Consider the following 22,302-nt stretch of genomic DNA (forward strand, 5'->3'; position numbering starts at 1 on the left):
AATCCTGTTCTAACTAGAATGAAAGGAAAATAGCAACAATAAGTGGCATGAACATGATAGAAGTGATTTGCTTTCAAAGTATTCTGTATTTTTTCTTACTGTTCTTACTGGCTTCAGAAATCATTCTTATTATTTGGGGAGAGAAAAGTTGAAAAACATAAGTAAAAACATAAGTAAAAAAAAGCTTTTACTTGGATCTTAACATTTAATCCACTTAAACTTCTGTTTTTATAATAAATATTACCATATTTTTCATGCTGCAAGTAAGGTACAGAAAGTAGCTTTAGACTAAAACAAATTTATAAGATAGGAAGTGAAAAGTTAATCACTTACTTCAGTGGGTATGTGATCTTAGCCATATGGAAGCTTCCTCCAGCGGAGCAGCTCCCAGCACCTCCCAATCTTCTCTGTTACGTTCTTGTCCCTGCTGTCCCCAAGTCCACAATACAAGAGCTGGCGGCCTTCTGCAGGTCCCACTGCAACACTCGGCGTCCGTGACCATTGTCCTTTGTCCCCCTTCTGGCCCTCTCTTTGCTCAACGAGCAGGTCTCTGGTGATACCTGTAATACAGTTTGAGGTGCACTTCTTCATTGGTAATATATTTTCTACCCCCACCATGACCATCTCCATTTCTTTTTGAGTGACCCACCCATAATTTTCATTCCATCTTTCACAGCTACATAGAATGGGTTAAATTTTTAGTATTTGTTTGCTTAATTGCAGAGAGCTTTTAATAACCTAGAATTTTTTTCCTACAAAAAAAGCAAATTAATACCATTATCTTATTATTGTTATTCTTATGGTGATATATTCTATAGGCCTTAATTATATATAGTTAGTGCTGTAGATCAGGAGTGGCTGATTTTATTTTAAAAAATTATTTAGATTTCTAGCTTTGCCTCCTATCTCCCCTTTCCTTCAATTTTTGGTTATTTCAGAGCACTTCCACTAGAGGGCAGGTAAGGAAGGAGAAGTAAAATTCAAATTCACCTAGTTCCTGTGATGATAGTTACTTTTACTAATCTTAACGAAATATTGGAATTTTTTGTGTGTGAAAACAGGTGTTCTTTCAACCCTCAAAGTATTTTCCCCCATGTCAGAACAGACTCATGATAGAGATCTCAGAAAGCAACAGAATAAACAGCCATGCTTTAAAAAAATTCTAGCATTTCAAATAGTTCACTAATACTGTTTTCTACTTTTGCAGTCATAACTCATAATTTAAAATGTTAGCATATTCTTTGAATTGCCATCTTATTTTTTACAAGTAATCATTTGGATAATTGAATGATCAGAGAGTTGCCTCAATTGAAATTTTATAGCTGAACATATCCAGGTCAGCATATCCAGATACTGGCTATTTAGGTTTTAGTCAAATTCTGCCCATGTTGCGCTTCTTTCTTAAAGTAGTTTAGTTAATTATAAAAATGTTATTAGGAAAGTTCTCTTCAGAAATGCCCATTCATATTCTGTGGTCAATTTATGATTGCCAGAAATTTATTTTGTTACATAGTAAACAAACACTACACATTGTGGTGTCATTGAATAATATTGAATACCGTGAATTAAGTTTTCAGGTTTATTTGCAATGATGGATGTTTTAATAGAGTACTTTTTATTTTAACTGTTGTTGATTAATTTAGAATTAAAATGGATGAAATGGATTTTCAATGTGACATGTATATTTGGTTTATTCTTTCTTGGCATTTGCACTGCATTATTTACATATTTCATTTGGTCAGATGCTTCTTACAGCTAGATTAACATACATATTTTATGTATTATAAGCTTATCACAAAGACTTAAAAACAGACAGGAAAAACTTGTAGAAAATTATTTCCCTTTAGTGTAAATTTTGACACCTATTAATTCCAATTGGTGTTCCGCCTTTTGTTCCTTGCGCATTAGGCATCCTATTTATCAAAAGTGAATTTATCCCTTTGGTATGTCACATAATTACGATCAAACTGTTATCTTACATGCCTATAGCATTCTTTTTTCCAGTACTTAATACCTTTTATTCCTTGGCCTCATGCATGAATTATGCAGTGTATGTGAAGAGGCTTAAACTGTTTCCATTACATTCTTTCTGAATGGATCCTGTTGTATCCAGGATATACATATTTTTTAAACAAAGTAAGAATGTTATTGTTGACCTTGACACCAGATAACTGGGTAGACATTATATAGCTATGTTTGAATCCTCACAAAATGTGATGCTAAAGCCAACAGAGTCCTGGCGTGAGACCCTCTTGGATAGCAGAGTTATGGATCTTTTCTTTACAGTAAGTCTAATTCTTCATATTTGACAATAAAGACTACAGAGAAGTTCCACTGAAAAAGTAAATTGCTTTTGGATTTTTCTTAAATTTATAAAGGTAGGAGATATTTTAATATGTTTGAAGTTTTTTTGTTTATTTTGGTTTGTTTGTTTGTTTTTCCAAAAACTTTTTCACATAGTGACTTTCCATTAGGGGAAATTAAATGTAGATGTTCTTAATAATTTATGCTATTTATATGTAACTATTATGTGAAGTTTAATACTTCTTAGAGTAATGCACATTTGTATGTTTTATAACTGTTTCAAATTTTAAACTAATGTTATTGAGTAATGTATCTTAAATACTTCTGTTCTAAATAAGCCTGTGTATTGCACTCTGCAAATATCAAATAAACACTGCATTCCAATATTTGTCAACCTCACACAAGTATAACAGTTGAAGATGGAAAACATATTTGCATTTTTTTCAGCTAATTTGCAATTGTGATATAAAAGTATAAATTGGATAATTACTGGTAAAATGAACAGTTAAAGACCAAGATTTTCCCTTATTTGTAGTTTTCCAGTTTTTATATATTCCTTTCCTTTTTTGGTGAATGTTCCCGTTTGATGCGATGACACCATTGAGAGTTTGAAAAAAAAAGTATTGTAGTTTTGTCTAGTTCATATTCATATTCAGAATTCTTTCTGTATATGCAAGCGTAAACATAGACATTTTTGTCATTTTGAGATTGAACATAAATCAGTTTGTATTTTCATTTGTAATTCATAAAAATAATATGCCAAAAACATTGTCAAGATTAATGGGCTAAATGTAAATAAATCTTGAATACAGTTGTCTGCCTCAACTGAAATAAATTGTTTTGAAATGTATTCAAGTGTATATTTTTATAAAGATTTATTTCACTTGATTGAAAGTAGATACTGCTCCAGCAGTTTTTGAAAAGGTGAAAAACTTGCTGGCAGAACTCGAAACAGCTATACCAAATCTGAACAGCTGTCTAGACAAACCAAACAGCTGCTGCTGTCAGCTGTGAACTGCCTCATGCAAATAACTTTTGAGTTTGGAGGTTAACTCTTTCTTGAATAGCCATATTGACAAATCTTTAATGTTTGTAGCTACTTATTAATTCTACTTTAAGATCTATTTTAAATGGTTTATCTGCTGCATTATGACCTAATTTAGTATTCAATGAGACATGAAAATGATTTCCTTATACACACACACACACACACACACACACACACACACACACACACACAGAGTTATTCCAAAGGGGACTAATACTTAGCTCTGTTGAATATTTCTGAATATAGTTTTATGTTACATTTCAACTTAAACACAAAAGTAATCATACAACTCTTCAATTGTATGTCACGTTCAGCTCAGAAATCTTTTCCATTATCATGCAGTCCTTCTCCCCTCACTCTGCTTTGTTCTTTATAATGAAAGTGGACTATGGAAAAGAGCCCTGGACTTGAAGGCTGGAGAGCTTCAGCTCAAATCCCACCTCTGACACTTCATGACTGTGTGAGTGGGCATAAGACCTAGGAGCAGTTTGAGCCTCCATTTCCTTATCTATAAAATAGAAATAATAGTAATTGCTTCACAGGGTTGTAGTGAGACTCTAGTGATATATACACACATGCGTGCATGCATGCGTACATACCTACATACATACATATGTGTATAACTATCTAAACATATGTATATATACACACATATGTATCTGTGTGTGTGTCCATATAATACTTTGTGAACTTTAAAGCCCTGTACAGATGTCTGTTATGCACTTATTTGGAGACCGGGCTAACTTTATAATCATGTAACATGTTTTTAACTCAGTAATGATAGTTATCACTTATGTTTAAATTACAGTTGCTGTTACAATGGAATGTAGCCTCCCTTCATGAACCCTGAATTGTTTTCTTAACCAGCCACCTTGACTAGAAGTGGTGTTGGAAAGCAAGAATGGGAAAGTTAAGGAACATATTGAGTGGAAGTATGGAGTGAGGATGGGAGAAACCAAGGGCTGTGTTCATTGTATCCAAGTTCTAACTTGGAACTTCCCATAGAAACAATGTTATAAATGAGATTGGGTTCCTAGGCTAGCCCATAGACATTTATCTAACCTATTATATGTCTAGCTGATTTAGCAACTAAAAATGCATGTTGAATTCCAAACAACCAACTTCAGAAAAAAAAGCTTTGTAATACAACTTATTCATTAGACTTCATTAGATGCCATAGAATGTATTTGAAAGCTGTTTATATTTCCTGAGGAAAATGATTTTTTTAATGTGCAAAAGTGGAGAAAATAGTTACTAAAAACTAAAAACTTCCAAATATAGTTGAGTTTTTGAAGTATTTATATATTAATACTATAAGCTGAAGAAAGTTCAAAGATGAAGATGGAGTCAGTCATCAAGTATTTACTGAGCAACCAAACATGTGCCCAGCACTATGCTAGGTTATCCTATGAGATACAAAAGTAAGTATAAAATGTAGTATGTGCCTTGAGGAATTTAGAGTGTAATTGGAGAAATCAAATTAAGTAGACTGATTATACAGAATAGTCTGGTGATAAATGATGACACAGAACTGTAGGAATAGTTTAGAGAAGGGAAGGACTAACCTAATCTCTAGTAAAATGTTGACATTTTTTGCAAAACTGAAGTGTGATCATTTTCATTGTCAAAAGTGAAGTGGGATCAGTTTCTAACTCATTCTCAAAAAGTTGGGTGCTTTTATGGTGACTACATTAAGCAACCTATGCTAAAAATACTGTTTTATGACACCGTATCATGTGACAGAGATGGAATATTTCTTTAAAATATACCTGAAAGCATAAACAGTATTAGTTTATCTAGTATAAATATGGTCTTTAGAGCACTGTGGTAGTTGTTTTGAAACAATATTGCATGCTTGAAATAAAACCTGGACAGACTTTTGAAATAGATTTATACTATTAAATATTTCTTTAAAAATGGCACTGTAGTAGAACAAAGGGAACAGAAAATTATAGTTGTAAAATTTTGAGCAAATGAATGAATTTCTAGGGATCATAATTCATTTGCTTTTCATATCTTCACTGTTTACTTCCACTAAAGGAGCATCTATATACTCTTGATTGAACTTGATGACTAACTTTAGCAAGACTCTGTAGCCTAGGCATAGTTAGCATAATACAGATGACTGTCGTTATTGCTGTTTTTAGAAGGAGCAGTATGTCTGACTGACTGGCATCTGTTTCTCTCTTTAAGACATAACATGCTGTAGACAGTTAAATTTTCAAAATGTAGGTAGCACCCAGTGGATAGTTAGTTTTAGGATGTTTAAAATTATGGCTTATGAAGTTAGTGCATTGGAGGATGAAATAATATTTAAGTGTGCTTTGATTTAGGAATTAAATAACTTTGTTTAAAAATAAACAGCTAGTGTGAGCTCTTATTTGGAGAGGTAGACATGTAATTTGATAAAGAGAATTTATTTTTATGAATTGGCAGTGAATCTTTCTTACAGGTACATCGTAAAATCAGAGAAGATTCAGATATGGCACAAGATTCACTCCAGTGCCTAGCCCAGTTAGCCTCTCTTCATGGACCCATCTTTCCGGATGAAGGTTCACAAGTGGATTACCTGGCACATTTCATTGAGGGTTTACTGAATACCATCAACGGGTATGTATACTTAACTTGCCTCTTTAAACGTAATAGTGATTTTAAGTGCTTTTTCATTTTTATTTTTGCAGTTAGCAGAGGAACAAGTAACAGGTGACTTTTTTTCCTCTTGACATTTTAAAGTATATCTGCATTAATGACTAACATGAAATAATTGCACTAATCTTTGAAAATGAATAGATATTATATGTGAGGGAACCCTTTCCTGCTCAATAATAAATGTATCTTTGATCTATAGGATTGAAATAGAAGACTCTGAAGCCGTGGGGATCTCCAGCATTATCAGCAATTTGATAACTGTGTTCCCTCGAAATGTTTTAACTGCCATTCCAAATGAACTCTTCTCTTCCTTTGTTAACTGCCTTACACATCTCACTTGTTCTTTTGGGCGAAGTGCTGCGTTGGAAGAAGTGGTGAGTAAACTACTCTAAAGTAGGAGTTACTTCTTTGATTTTTCACTTGGAAATCTATTATACTCTGATGGTATTTAGGAAGATGAGGACATGTCTTAAATGAGGACTTCTGTGGCTTATAGCCTGCTCTTTTTTCCACACATAAGTCTTTCGGCATGCATATTCTTTTACACATTGGGACCATGAGGAATGACAAATTCATTTATAAATTGACTTCTGAGATTCTAGTTTGAAAGTACATCCACAAAGGGAAAATTTAAATCTTTAGAGTTTCAGTTGTGAAATAATTTAGTGTTTGATTAAATTTAATAAAATATTTCCACTTAAATGTTAGTAAATTTCCCTCTACGATATTAATAGCCTACTGTTATATAATAGAGCTTTTAATTGTTACTTCAGAGTTCAGGTATGACTTCATTATAAAATGTTTCTAAAAGTTAAAAAGGTCCTGGTTTAGTATAATATCCTTTTTTTTTTTTTTTTCTTAAATCCAAAGTTTAGAATTTTTGAAAAAATAATTCAGTTATAATTGGGTTCCTGACCATTGTTGACATCCTTTTCTGACTTGGGTGATGATCTCTTTAGCTAGTGTGGTCAAACGGCAGCTATTAAATTTAACTAGTATTATACATAAAAAACATATTAAATGTTAAGGATGTTCTTAGAAACACTTAAATACTTTTCCTCATTTTGTAATTAAACTAAGCAAATTTAATAGTGATATAAGTGATTGATATTTTCCTCAAATTATTTTCCATGTAATTTCTTATTGCTTAAAAATTAGCTTTCCCTTTACAACTTAGTGATCATTGAAGACTTTTGTAAAAGCAAAAGAAGAAATACTTTGTGATTATGTTAAGTATCTACTGGTACACTTTTTTCAGCTTGCCATTTGAAAAAATTAATTACATGAATGAAACTTTCTATTTCTTTTAATTGTTTTAATCATTCATGGTTTAATGTGTAGATCTGGGCATTTATTATATTTAATTCAGGGGCATTTGGAAAATATAAAAATAGTTAGAAGATAGCTTCCAAATACTATATTCTCTGAAGGACCAAGTTTCTGTTTAAGGAATACTTTCCAGTAAGTACTTTTTAATCTTTTAAAAATTTTATGAAGCACCATCAAAATTCTAATAAACGTGGTATTCAAAGTATGATTCTGAGAGAAAAGGCAAAGGAATTGATAATTCTTTATGAGATGGAAAGAAGGGTGGTTGTATCATTGCTTTTTAAAAAATTGTTTGTGGTATTGGATATCTGAGGCATTGAAAGGTTATTTGTTCAAAGTGGGCATGAAGTGTGGTCTAAATATTCAAAGCTTGAACCCATATGCTGTCCACACTCTGAATTAATGAAGCATAGATTAATGAGGTTTTAGCATAATTAATATCTCCCTTTCTTAATTTTGTTTCCTATTTTGAAGTGGTTAAAGTGAACAGCATTTAAAGATAAACTAGGAGCTTGTCTGCTTTTTATTTTCTGAATTTGAGTTTTTTTTTAAATAATACTCAAATTTTTTTCCATTTAAAGAAATTGGGGTTCTTAATTATAGAATGTCTAACAGTTTTTGTATTTAATCAAATTTGCCTGAACTGTAGAAAAGTTAGTGTATTTATTATCTGGGGAGGTCTTCTCTTAACCATATATCCCCATCTGACATAGGAATATCGAAGTCAAAAAAGTAAAAGTTTATGGAACGGTGGTCCCTATGCTTTGGACTCTACCTTTTTTTTTTTCATGTGTTGAGGGATAGAGGAATGAAAAGACGTGACTACAGTGCAGAGCTGGGATGGTTTTTCAATATGAATATCTTCTAGAGCCAGCCTTATCTATTTAAGACCTTTGGCCCATAGCAGTATCCTAATTGTTTGACTCACAATCAAATAATCTAATCTTATGGTAGTCAGAGAACAGACTTATTTGATTGAAGTTAGGAATGAAGAATATATCAAACTAGAAGGGAAGAGAAATACTGAGAGAACTACAAGTATTCCTTAGTAAGGCAACTCAATATCTAGAACTTTACTAAAACACAAATTACAAAATAGTGAAAGAATCTGGTGTGTTATCATCCTTTATTTTATTGTAATAGAATTTCAAGGGACTCATGCATCTGTTTTTGAGCCTGTCTCTATCACCGTTATAGGAAGGAAATCTAAATAATATTCGTCCATTTCATATGATAGAATCCATTTAAAGCACAGATTTTTTCAAGGGTAGAGGGAGGAATGTAGTTAGAAAATGTATTTAACCTATTATAACAAATTTGAAGAATGGCGTTATAGACCAGTAAACATTGGCCTGTCCATTTTAGGAACAAGAAAGGACTTATATGTCAAAAGTTAATTTGAAATTTTATTGGCTTGTAAAAGAAAATGGGGAAGAAATCTTGAGTTGTGTGAAAACAAGATTAAGTATGTACCTCACAGTGTTGTTATGAGGATCAAAGGAAATAATTTTATTCAACATACATTCATTAAGCATCTACTATGTGCAATGTATTATGTACTAAATATGCTGTGCTAAGAATATAAAGACAAAATAAAATAGTTCCTGTATCAAGTGGTTTGCATTCAGTTTGGGATACAAATTGTAGGTAATTTGTTGGGGGAGAAGTCACTGAGAATTAAAAATGAGGGAATTAGATAATATGGAGGAAGGGGCACCTGATATGGATTGTGAAAGGCCTAAATTAAAAGGGAATGTATTCCAGGTCCAGGCATGGAATGTGATTTGTGAGAATGCCCACAGGTCGGAGGTGGAACCGTCCAGTTTGACTAGAATATAGAAAGCAAGAAATAATTCCCAGAAAGTAGACTGAAGCCAGATTGTGGAAATCCTTAAATGCCAGGTGGAGGGGTTTCTTTTCTATACTAGAGAGAGTCAGGCACTTGAAGATTTTAGAATAAAGGAGTGACATGATCACTTCCATGTCTAAGGAAGATAATATAAAAAGCGCTTTGTAAGCCTTAAAGCATCATGTACTTGTCAGCTATGACTTTTATCTCTAAAATGAGAATAATAATAGTGCACTGCTCACCATGTGATGTTTCTCTTGAGGACCAAATCAGATAATATATGTATAACTGTGTAAATGGCAGCTAATATATTTCAAGGAGAGGAACCAAATATTTTGTGTCTTCTGGTACATGGCTCTTACTTTATTGGATACAGAGTAGGTGCTTTACAAATACTTGTGTTACCTTGAAAAATAGAATTATGTACAAAAATTATCTTTGACTATAATATTTAAGTCAATCAACAAGCATTTCAGAACCTGTGCTAATGGGCCAGGCATAGTGCTAGGTACTAAGGAATACAAATTCAAACAATTAAATAGTCCCTACTTCATAGTCTCTCCCTTATATTATGAAGAAGAAACAGTAAATGGATGTGTAAGCACATGTAGGAAAAATATAAGAATAATAAAATACAGTGTTATTTGTAGGGAAGACACTTGTATTTGTAGAGATCAGGAAAGGCTTTGTAGCTTAGATTTGTAGTGAGACCGAGTCCTTGGTTATCCAACATTGTATAAACAGTTCTTTCTTACGGCAGCTACTGTTTTCTAATAATTTATGATGCATTATTCATGTTTACTTAAGGCTGCTTGAATTTTTCCTTCCAGTTAACTAACACTTTGGAAAACATACTGTTAATTTTCACATGAGTAATTTAAAGAGGTGAAAATCTCAGCTTTGAAATAAAAATCTTTTAAAAGATAAAATCTTATTGATAATTTTTTACTTTTACATCATGTATTTCCCAGTGTAATCCTCCCCAACCTCTCTTCTGCATCCATTCCTTCTTAATAGCAAAAAATAAAAAAAGAAAAAGAAAGAAAGTAAAAGCAACAAAATAAACCAAGGCCCTTGAAAAAGTTTTTACAAGGGAAGTCTTTCACACCCATAGTCCCCACCTCTGCCAAGAAGAGAGGGAGGTGCCTTCTCACAGCTTTTCTTTGGGCCTAGCTTGGTCACGATTAGTTCACAGCACTCAGTTTCGGGTATTTTGTTCTTGTTCTTGGCCATTTAGGTTGTTCTAGGCATTGTGTATACTGTTTTCCTGGTTCTGCTTACTTCATTTTGTTTTACTTCCAAGTAAGTCTCCTATACTTCTCTATATTCATCACATTCAACCTACAGTAATGCTCAATCAAGTAATCAATAAGGATTTATTAAGCACCTACTTTCTGCCAGGCACTATGATAAGCACTGGGGATACAAAGAGTTAAAAGACAGTCACTGCCCTTAAGAAGCTTACAGTCTAATGGAGGAGATTACACATAAACAAATATATACAAAGCAAGCTGTATACATGATAAAGAGGAAGTAATTAAGAGGGCAAACACTGGAATCCCAGGGGTTAGGGAAGGCTTCCTGAAGAAGGTGGGTTTTTAAAGACGCCAGGGAAGTCAGTAGTCAGAGCAGAGGAGGAAGAATGTTCTAGGCATGGGGGACAGCCAAGGGGGATGCCCAGAGCTGAGAGGTGAGTGTTTTCTTTGTGGAACAGCCAATAGGCCAGTGTCACTGGATCAAAGAGTAAATGTCAGGGAGTAGGATGTAAGAAGACTGGAAAAGTAGGAGGGGGTTAGGTCATGAAGGGCTTTGAATGCTAAAGAGAGCATTTTGTATTGATCCTGTAAGAAGTAGGAAGCCAGTGGAGTTTATTTTAGACCTGAATTTTAAGAAACTCACTGTAGTGGTTCAGTGGAGAATTGTTGGGAGTGGGGAGAGACTTGAGACAAGTGGACAGTGTCAAAGGCTGCAGAGAAGTTAGAGGCAAGGAGAATGATGATTGAGAAAAGGCCATTGGATTTGGCAACTAAGAGCATTAGTAACTTTGGAGAGAACATTTTGAAGTGTAATGATAAGGTCAGAAGTGGAATTCTGAGGGGTTAAGAAGAAACTGAGAGCTGAAAATGGGGGCATCTATTGTAGATGGCGTTTTTGAGGAATTTAGTTACAAAGGACAGAAGACAAATAAGACAATAGTAGGGATAGATGATCAAGTGAGGGTTTTTTCAGGAAGACATGACCATGTTTGTAGGAAATGAGCCAATAGAGAGGAGAGGAAGAGATTGAAAATAAGTGAGAGAGGAGACAGCTAACTTGTTTAGTCGTTCTCCATTCAATGGACATTTTAAAATAATCTTAACAGATATTGTACATATTTTATTATATTTACTTTTTATACTGCTAGACTAATGTTTTTACCAGATATAGCTGAGTGGAGATGTGGAGACGGTGACTACATACCTTTTTTGCACTCATTGTTCAATGGAAAAATTCAGGTTTACGTCGTAAGTAGAAGAGATGATAGGGGAGCTATAGGAAGTATATACATTTTTATGGGGTTTAAACAATGAAGTATTTCATGCAATATAAGATTTTTTTCTTTAAATGTTCACTGGAGAAATGGAGTACAGTTTTTTGTCTAAATAGACTATCACCAGGTTTAGACACATAGTTACATGGAAGTAACAAGATGTCAGAGTCATAGAATCACAGCTGAAATTTTTTTTTTTTGATTAGGCAATCAGGGTTAAGTGACTTGCACAAGGTCACACAGCTAGTAAGTGCCAGGTGTCTGAGGGCAGATTTGAACTCAGGTCTTCCTGACTCCAAGACTGGAGCTTCATCCACTGCACCACCTAACTGCCCCTGAAAAAAAATTTTTTTTTTTTTAAAAGATTATTTAGTTCAGGAGCATCCAGGCTTTTCTGTATTAGTTCCTGTAGTCAGAAATTCATAAGTGTATACCTCAGAAATGTTAGAATATATGATAATGGTCTATTTAAGAATGTTTAGTCTTATAGAAAGAATCAAGTTCATGTTAACTATGCCTAAAATGTAATTTTTTGTCAAAGGAAATATCCATAATGTGGTTGTAATATTTTCTATGATAACCCTTGTTATTTACTTGCACTGTGCAATATTGTGTAATTTGCATTTTTTTTAGTTGTGACAGTCATAAACTGTTGCTCAAAACAAAATTTAGAAGCTTGAGGAAGCCATTTTTCTGGCACATACAGATACAAACAAGACGTAAGCTTTACAAAAACTCTGCTTTTAAGAGAGATTATAATGGATTTGGGACAACCTGTTTTCAGGTATTTTATGTCCTTATAATGTTTGAATTAGAATTATAGATTCAAGTGCCCTGAAGTACAGAGCACTAAACTTCAGTGAAGAGAAGGACTCAGATTACCCTTTTTTTGATTTTTTGCATGCTAGGTAAGTCCCCAAGATGCCAAACTACTGGCTAGAGTATCCAGAGATCAAACCACTTCTTCCAGTCCTTTTTACCTAAATGGAAATACTTAATTGTGCTGTGGGGAAGTTTTACTATGGCTTTAGGAGACTGTACTTTAGTCTTTAACAGAGTCAGTTTCTCTTAAAGCTTCAGATGTGGCAAGACTGTTCAGCCTAGCCAGCAGACTCTCTCCTATCTATGGGCCATGGCACACATTTTCCCCATCGCCTGGAATGTACATTGATTGTCTTCACCTCAACTTTAATTAGGCTCCCTAGTTTCCTTCAATGTAAAAGGAGCTGGAGAAGGAAATGGCTAACCACTTCATTATCTTTGCCAAGAAAATCCCAAACGGAGTTATGAAGAGTTGGCCACAACTGAAACGTCTGAACAACAACAAAAGTTTCCTTCAAAGCTTAGCTCAAATGTCATTTCCTACATAAAGCCTTTTCTGTTGTACCCTATCTTCCCTCCCACCCCCAGCTGCTTTTGCTTCTTCCCCTAAATTACCTTGGATTTATTTTTTATATACTTAATTTGTATATGTTTCCTTCCCAGTCAGTCAGTAAACATTTATTAATCACCTACTATGTGCCAGGCACTGTGCTAAGTGAGTGCTAGGAATACAAAAAGAGGCAAAGAAGAGTCCCTGCCCTCAAAGAGCTTCCTTTAAAATGTATGCATCTTGAGATAAGGATTGTTCCATTTGTCTTTAATTTCATCAGCTGGTGCATAGTAAACTCTTGTTAAATGTTGACTTGGTTCTGATGATTCAGCAAATCCATTACAGGCCCTACATTCATAGAAATAGATGTACTGTGAATGGGCACAGTGTGAACTGAACCAGAAGTGAAATACAGAGTTAGGTCCGGCCTACAAGGTATGCACTTTAAAAATGTAAATGATGATTTCTGAGGTTCCAATTGGCAGTGGCAGCAGTACAAATGCCCTGGCCACTAGCTTCTTGCCTTGTTCACTTGGTCTCTACTTAAGCACCAGTCTGCGGTTTGCTGCCTCTAGAAAAGATTGTATGTATTGGTTTTGATTACTACATATTTTGAAATTCTCAAAAGGAATAAAAGTATCCTAGGTCAAAAGTAGATTGGTAACTTCTTTTGACAATTTCATTTCCAATTATGTTTTTTTTTATAGATAAATAGTCAAAGAAAGCCTTTTTTTTTAAAAGTCCTCTATCTCCAGAGTATTTCTGATAAGCTGCAATAGTTAATTACTTCTAATCAGTTTGGGGTGTAGGGAATACTGTCAGCGGATTATTGAAGTGACTAGTATTTAGGTACTTCAGAGTTTAACCTGGTACAGGATTTCATCAATTAATTGATTATTAAAGTCATCACTGAAATTTTTTATCATACTTGTTAAAATACTTTGTAAACTTTAAAGCTTTATATAACTGTTAGCTCTTATGATATAATTGGTCTGAGGAAATTAATTATAGAAAGAATGGAATATTCCTGGTTTCTTATAGTAACTACAGAACTTATAATAGCAGATTTGGAATATGTTTCTCGTATTAACTTTTTTTTATCCTGTGAAATACTCATTGCATGAGAGCTGTCATGATTTACTTTACATAATTTCATATATATGAAAACAAATTATCTGTAAACAAATTAAAATGCAAATTGTTTATACACCAAATATTTCATGAAAACAGCCATTAAAAATAACTGAGAAACTACCTGTTTACTTGTTTAAAGCTTGCTTAAGGGTAATGGTCAAAAAAATTTTCAAAATTATCTGTCAGCATTGAAACTTACATGGTAATATAATAGATTGTTAAATTCCACCCACTGCTAGTTCCCAAACAGTAAAGCAGGGCTCTAATCTTACAGGTTTTAAAAGCCCCCCACCACACTCACTCTGGCTATATGCCTTATGCTGTTCTGTACAAGGTCACAGAACATTTAGCTTGAGCCTCCCTACTCAGCTCTCTGCCCATCCTAATAGACTGGCTTCTGGTAATTGGCCAGGAGTGGTATGGTACTAGAGTTGGCATTGATCAGGGCCAGATTCTTGTGAAAGAGAACATGTGCTAAACTCCTCTCATCTTCGTACCTTTGCACTGCTTGTACCCCATACCTTGAATGCACTTCCTTCTCGCTTTCACTTTGTACGATTCCCCTCTTTCTTCAAGACAAAGACTTGTGTAGTGTAGCAGGTGTGGGGTTTTGTGTGTGTGTGAATAGCAAGAAGCTCATTAAAGGGACAGACAGATAAGACAGTCTGCTAAGTGTTAAGAGATGCAAGTACAAGCAAGCAAGACAGTTCCTACCTTTATGGAACTTACTTTCTAATGTAGGAGGACAAACATAAAGGGGAGCTAGAAAGCCAGAGTGGAGGTGAGAAAGAGGAATACTGTGGATGAAGGTGAGAAATGGCTAGACTGTAAAATGAGGAAAGAAGAGTAATATATAATGAGTCTAGAAAAGCAGATTGGAGTCAGGTTATAAAGGACTTTAAATGTTCAAATGCTAAACAGAGGAGTTTTTGTTTGATTTTGGAACTAATAAGGAGTCACTTTAAGTGTACTTAGGGGAGTCACGTAGCCAGACCTGTACTTTAGGAAAACTACTTTGGCAGCTATGTGGAGAATGAACTTGAAAGACTTGGAAAGACTTGAGTCAGGAAGACCAACCAGAAGGCAGCAGTTCAGGTTATCAGTGCCTAAACAAGGGTGACAACTTTGTACGTGAAGGGAAGGGGATGGATATAAAAGAAATGTTGCGCAGGTAGAAATGGCAAGAAATGTTGATTGCTGGCATGTGTGGTGGGGTAAGATAGAGTGAAGAAACTGAAGAGATGGTGGATGTTAACAATAGACATAGAGAAGTATTTATATAAGGACATGTATAGAAGCACCATCTGCATGAAGCCTTTCTTGATTCCTCCCAACTACTAGCATCCTCCCTCCTAAACTGTCAGTAATAAACATTAATTAAGATGCACACAGACACACACACACACACACACACACACACACACACACACTCTCACAGGATCATAAGGTTAGAGTTTTAGGGACAGGTAGGTGATAGTAGATAGAGCATTGTGCCTGGAGTGAGGAAAACTCAAATCTAGCCTCAGACACTTACAGATTTCATGACCCTGGACAAGTCAGTTAACCTTTGCCTGCCTCAGTTTCCTCATCTATAAAATAGGGATCACAATAGCACCTATATCACAGAGTTGTTGTGAGGATCAGCTGAAATAATATCTATACAGCATTTTTAGCACAGTGCCTGGGATATAGTAGGTGCTTAATAAATGTTTATTATTCCTTCTTCCTTCTCTGTAAGAAACCTTTAAAAGTCCTTCAGTTTCAACCCCCTTATTATATGGATGAGAAACCTGAGGCTCACAGAAGTGAAATTACTTTCTTAAGAGCATACTAGAGAAAGTTGGACAAAATGATCACTGAGATTTGTTTGCCTCTAAATCTGTGGTGCTGTTTTAATACCTTTTATTGGGGAAAAAAAAATAGGACTTGCTATGGGCTAATTTATCATCATTAAAGTAATGCTCAAGCTTAGCTTGAATTTGATTCGTTTATGGAACATAATGAAAGGTACCAGCATGATATAGTATAGATCAAGGACTCCAGCCCTTTCTTTGACTCATACTAAGCTATGTTACTATCACCTAGTTATTTAACCTCTTGTTGCCCACTCAGCTTTTAAAGACTAATGTTACTGAGAAGTTGCCAATCTGCAGTATTTGATATTCCAGTCTGAAAGAGTTTGCACCCCGTAGGTTACCCTCACCAATGAAATCCAAGGTCTCCAGGGGGGACACAAAAAAGGAACCCCATCCCCATAATGACTGCTGATGGTGGTATCCCTGATTGTTTTAATCTGATCCTTGGAACTCAAGAGTTCTTGTTCTGTGGCAGAAGCCCTGATGGTTCATAAAATCATAGAATTTTAGAACTGAAAAGGACCTTTGAAATCAAAAAGTCCAGATTCTTCCTTCTAAAATGGAAACCTAGAGAGTCTTAAGTTATTTTCCACAACATCACACAATAATAAGGTCACCATAGTCAAGCTAGGATGGGTTTTTGGGAGAATTTTTCAACCAGGTTGTTAACTGCTTTGGGTTCTATGAATAACTGATCTATTCTGTTATGTCTAGAAACTTTCTAACAGTATGTATAATTACATATTATATGTAATTAATTTTTTACTGGTGTGGGTATTTCTTAACCACTACAGATGTAAATCCCTCTTAACTTAGGTTTTCAAGAGTTGCTATAGCAAAAAAAATTCATTACATGGCCAACTTCTTTGAATTAACTAATCTGATCTTCAGGAGACATCCCCCTTCCTTGCTTGTCCTGTACTCAGTCTTCCTAGTAGACATGTCTAGATATAACATAAATTTAAAATAATGTTCATTTACACATTTGGCCTGGAATGGGATATTTTATAACATCCGCTTTTTAACAGGGCTAGTAGCATTGTTCTTAATTATTTTCTTTTTTTCTGTAGCTTTAGAATGAGCTGAGTCAATTTCTTGGCAAGGCATTTTCTTGTTCCTTGGGTCAGTAAACTGTAAGAATACTTTGATTCACACCATTCTGTCCTCTTCCTTCACAATCCTTACAAATATGTCTTGCCCACTTTTCACTGGTGGTGTTTGGTGTTGAGATATTTAGATCATTAATTGTAGATAGAAGTATGCAAGAGAAAAATTTAGAAATGTTCAACAAATTAGATGGGAAATTCTATGCAAATGTATGATAATTATGAGCAAATGATATAAAATTCAGTGGTGGCTTTCCCCATCTCATACTTTGGACAACAGAACCCTCCTAGGTGTGAATTATTTTTGGGCTATTCAGAAGACATAGAGCAGGTCTTAGCTATCTTACTTCTTATTTGTAAAGTATTTCTCTATAACTCTTCTTGACCGCCAGAAGGGAATCATCTATACTTGATAGGAAAGTTCTTCGTAAACAAGTATTGAAATGCTCACACATATAAAGCGTTTCTGCATAGCGAAGGCTTCTGACTGGTGTACTCACTCTAAGGACAGTAGCTTTTTCTGAGTATAAAATTACAAGTTTTAAAGTGTATCCTTATTTAGATCATTATAGTAACATTTTTTTAGGTTACACTAGGTTAGGAATGTTTCTATAGCCAAAGTGTTATAGAGATAGGTAATGTTAATCATTGGCACAGGGCTATGGCTTTGAAAAGAAGAGTCAAACATATATGTATTTATATACAACTCAATGTAATATAAATCTAAATTTTAAAGAAAGATACTGCTTCAGACATATATAAGAGAATGACTATTGAAATCACTTTTAAATTTTTTTATTGAAGCATTGGGGAACATACTCAAAGACATTTAGAGATTATTTTTTCACCACATAGAACTTGTCCTCCTTCATTCCCAAATGGAATCTCTTTTTGGCTCAGTGGATTAACCTCTTTTTGCTTTCAGGTTCAGAGAGTGTAACGTTTTGTTTATATATTTTAAACATCGCTTTATGTATTTTGCTGAGACTCACTATGTCAACGTGAATTCTTTTTTTGCCATCTGAATCACAGGCACATGGAATAATTTCCTAGTTTTTTTCTAAAAGCCTTTTAAAGTGTTAGATGTCTTTATTCTAATAATGGTTTTTTTGGGCTGCTATGAAGAGTTGTACCTAACCATTCATGTTTTTGTACTATTAGAGTTACTAATACAGGGTGTCTCAAAAGTCTTAGCTAAAAATAGTGCTGACTAGGGACAGCCTGATTCTTCATATATCCCTAAAAAACACCACCTCATTTTTTGCTTTTCCTAAGAATTTCCTAAGGTTAATTAAGAACTAAAGTTAAAAGATTTGGGGGATTTTAAGAAGTTTAAAAAATTTGGTTTGTATAATATGAAAATCAGTCCATTGATCTAAATTGTCAAGTTAGAAATCCTAATTTAGTCAGATGATCTGTTCAACTTTTTTCATGGTTAGCTGTGACTGCATTCCATTTTGATATTCCTCTCAGTTTTACTTCTCTGGTTGTATATTTTGTGAATATGTTTTTTCTTACAGCTTGATAAAGATGACATGGTGTACATGGAAGCATATGATAAATTACTGGAGTCCTGGCTGACTTTGGTGCAAGATGACAAACATTTCCATAAAGGCTTCTTTACCCAGCATGCAGTTCAGGTCTTTAATTCCTACATTCAGTGCCACCTAGCTGCTCCAGATGGTACAAGGAATTTGGTATGTTTTAATTTAACCCTTATATCCCATTCAGATCGTTATATAAAAGAAACATCATCTCATTTGAGCAGGTATTCCACATGTTACCATTGCCCATTTTTAGATGAGGAAACTAATGTTTGGGGAGATTCAGTGACTTGCCATTTATGTATACCGATAGAAAATTCTTGAGGTGGGTGTTGATTCAGGCCAACACTTCATCCATTATACCACCCTGTCTTCTGGATAACAGGGCAAATCCTGACTATATGTGTTTCATCTAGAAACATAAATATCTCCCTGACAAAATCTCTGAAGATATAGATGCATTAACTGTCATCAATACTGCTTTAAGCACTTAACCTTTTGCTTTTATCAAAAAGAGTTAAACCTCTTTGACCAGACTCAGAAGCTGCTTACAACCAAAGCAGTCTTGATGTGGGTGTGACATAAGGAAAGGAAAAGACCCTATGGAGGAAAAGATTGCCATTTCTTCACTCAGCATAGAGAGAAAAAAAGCATATGTAAAAGGTTGTATTCTAGAAGTTTATTTGTAAGAAAGTTGTTTGGACTTTGGAACACAATTTTTCAAAGAAACAATTACTATTATTTTTTTTTTGAGAACAGGAACTGTCATGCTTTTTTATTTGTAACCTCAGGGTTTATCATAGTCCCTTATACATAATGAGTTCTTTTTAAATTTTTTGAAATTTACTGTTTTTTAACATTTATTAAAAATGTTGAGTTCCATATTCTCTCTCTCCCCCTCCCACCCAATATGATAACCAAGCAATGTGATACCCATTATACATGTGAAATAATGCAAAACATTTCTATATTATCCATATCACAAAAAAGCAAGAAAAATAAAGCAAGTGAGAAAATTATACTTCAATTTGCATTCAGAGTTCAACAGTCTCTCTCTGAAGTTGGATAGCATTTTTCAACATGAGTCCATCCATATTGTCTTGGATCAAAAAATTAACATTATTAAGGGGTAATTAGTTTTCCAGACTATTTCAAGTTCCTCTTCTACTATAATGTAGCCAAACTATAGAGCTGATCTTACTCGTTTGCGTTCTGGGGTCCTAAAAGCTGGGAACAGGGGTGGAGAAAAAAAAAGGTTCACGGTAATTGACCTTGGTAAAGTTTGAAGGTTATATTTGGCATTCCTCTGCCTCCTTTTTTGTAACGTTTTCCTCCTCCTAGAGCCCTAAGGCAGTCCTAAAATCCCAAATAAAGGGCTTTGCTGTGTCTTTTGCCTTTTCTCTCCTTATCTTTTTTCCTCCTCCAATCAAAATTTCTATTATTCTCTCACTATAAATGATCTTACCTATGATTTAGAAGGAAAGCAACTTAGTTGAATTTATTCAGGAACATTAAGGAACTTTCAGGCTTTTATATCTGATTTTACATGTTTTTAAAATTATTTTTAATACTCCAGATTATGTCCTAATTGCTAGAATTTTAGGCAGTGTGTTAATTAAGTAAAATAAAGTGGAAACTTCCCTGAGGGTCAGGGATGGCCTCGATTAGAACTAAAAGTTATCTCAAGCTGTAAAATTGAATGATTCTGCATTTCTAAGGTGTTTGCAGGCCAGGTGTCTGAGTCTGCTTTTAGAGTCAGACTCTGCTTTTTATTGCTGCTTAAATTCATACAGTTCTTTATCTTCCTCCCCTCTTTTTTTTTTTTTTAAACTTTCAGGTTTGTGTTTTTGTTTCCGGGGTAAGGGTGGAGGGATGAGAGTGGGAGGAGAGGAGGTAGTTTGACCACATCCAGAGACAAGGAAGATAGCACCTGTTGGCATGTGTTTCTCCCTACTTCTTTTCTCACTTTTCTTCTCTATCCAGTAATCAGTAACCCATTTGTCAATTTGATAGGAGTATATCTACCTATGCAAATATCTGCATCCATCATTACATCCCTTGTAACTCCATATTCTTTCAGTTGATAGGGGTTAGATTCTTGGTGGTTTGGTGCATTATGTGTAGAAGCACAAATTAGTAGATTGGCAGCTACTGCCAACTTCCTTCTCTCCCTACATTCTTCACTATAGTAAGGTTAGTGTTACTCCAGCAACTAAGTTAAGAAAGTGAACACATTGGATCCTAAGCAATCTCTTTAACTGGTTTGGAATGTTGGAAATTATATAATGTAATAAGTAGATGTTTTATTGATTATGTAATCTCCCTATCAGTTAGTGGTACAATTCTTTAATCTTTGTTTCTTTTACTTGTCTGTAATAGACTGCCAATGGTGTAGCCTCACGTGAAGAAGAAGAAATAAGTGAACTTCAGGAAGATGACCGAGACCAGTTTTCTGACCAACTAGCCAGTGTAGGAATGCTAGGAAGAATTGCTGCAGAACACTGTATACCTCTTCTTACAAGGTACAAACAGTCCAGAGAAACCCCATGGAGAAAATGTTCTATGTTCAAAATGCCCTGGAGAGTACTTAAAGTGTTTAAAAGACTTTTAAACACCCTTGCCCCGTATTCCAGCTCACTGGAACAAATGGACAGAAACATTTTCATGGTTGCATACCTTGGCACATACATTTGGAGCACAGGCACTACAGGATAGATGGCAGAAAGAGTGTGGAAAACATGGTACGAGAATGGTTTGACCCATATAAATAAACACTTGGAATATTCTATTTTCAAATATCCGTTGTGAATTATGAGTCTTTGTAAAAATATTAGTTAATGCTGTGTTTTCATGTGATAGAGCAAAATTATTATGGTATGGTTAAAATTGAAATTTATTTTGCATATATTTATATCATAATAAGTTCAATTTATAATTAATAGAAATTATATTGTTATAAATCCTTAATAACTGAATTTTCTAATGTTATTAATTATTTTCAGTTTATTAGAAGATAGAGTGACAAGGCTCCATGGTCAGTTACAGAGACATCAGCAGCAGCTACTTGCCTCACCTGGTTCAGGTGCCATTGACAACAAAGTGCTTGATGATCTATATGAAGATATTCACTGGCTTATTTTAGTTACAGGTAGGGTGAAGATCCTCTTAAAAATCTCCAACTGCTTAATTTCAGGCTTGGTAGCAGCTTTTAAAAGTGATATTGAATTAAAATGCAGTAGTATGCATAGAGAATTATGTGCTGTAATAGAAAGAGCACTTACAGATGAGACCTGAGTTTGAATTTCGGCTCTGTCAAATACTAGCTGTTTGACTTGGGTGAAGTGCTTAACCTATATAAGCCTCAGTTTCCTCATCTGTAAAATTGAGATAATAATTACACTGTTTCCTTATAGGGTTATTTTGAGAAAGAAGCCTATTCATGTTAACTATTTTAGTTTTATTTACTTTTTTATAATATGCTATTTCTATAGCCTCTTAGGGCTTTGTTTAGGTTCTAAAATTTTTCTCTTTTCTAAATGACATGAAATAATTACTTTTGAAAAGAAATAGTGACAAATATC

The 22,302-nt window shown here is 34.4% G+C and overlaps 1 protein-coding gene across 4 annotated transcripts in view; it reads left to right on the forward strand.

Moving 5' to 3' along the window:
* XPO4 (exportin 4) overlaps window positions 1–22,302 on the forward strand; it is a 125,419-nt gene that overhangs the window by 69,039 nt on the left and 34,078 nt on the right. For all 4 annotated transcript variants that reach the window (XM_027835170.1, XM_027835172.1, XM_027835171.1 and 1 more), the window contains 6 exons: window positions 2,173–2,285; window positions 5,805–5,962; window positions 6,201–6,375; window positions 18,698–18,874; window positions 21,101–21,243; window positions 21,724–21,869. In XM_027835170.1, coding sequence (XP_027690971.1) covers window positions 2,173–2,285; window positions 5,805–5,962; window positions 6,201–6,375; window positions 18,698–18,874; window positions 21,101–21,243; window positions 21,724–21,869 — 912 coding nt within the window. The remainder of the gene's footprint in view (window positions 1–2,172; window positions 2,286–5,804; window positions 5,963–6,200; window positions 6,376–18,697; window positions 18,875–21,100; window positions 21,244–21,723; window positions 21,870–22,302) is intronic.

The sequence above is a fragment of the Vombatus ursinus genome, unplaced genomic scaffold (assembly GCF_900497805.2).
Source record: "Vombatus ursinus unplaced genomic scaffold, bare-nosed wombat genome assembly UNPS02014813.1, whole genome shotgun sequence".
NCBI lineage: Eukaryota > Metazoa > Chordata > Mammalia > Diprotodontia > Vombatidae > Vombatus > Vombatus ursinus.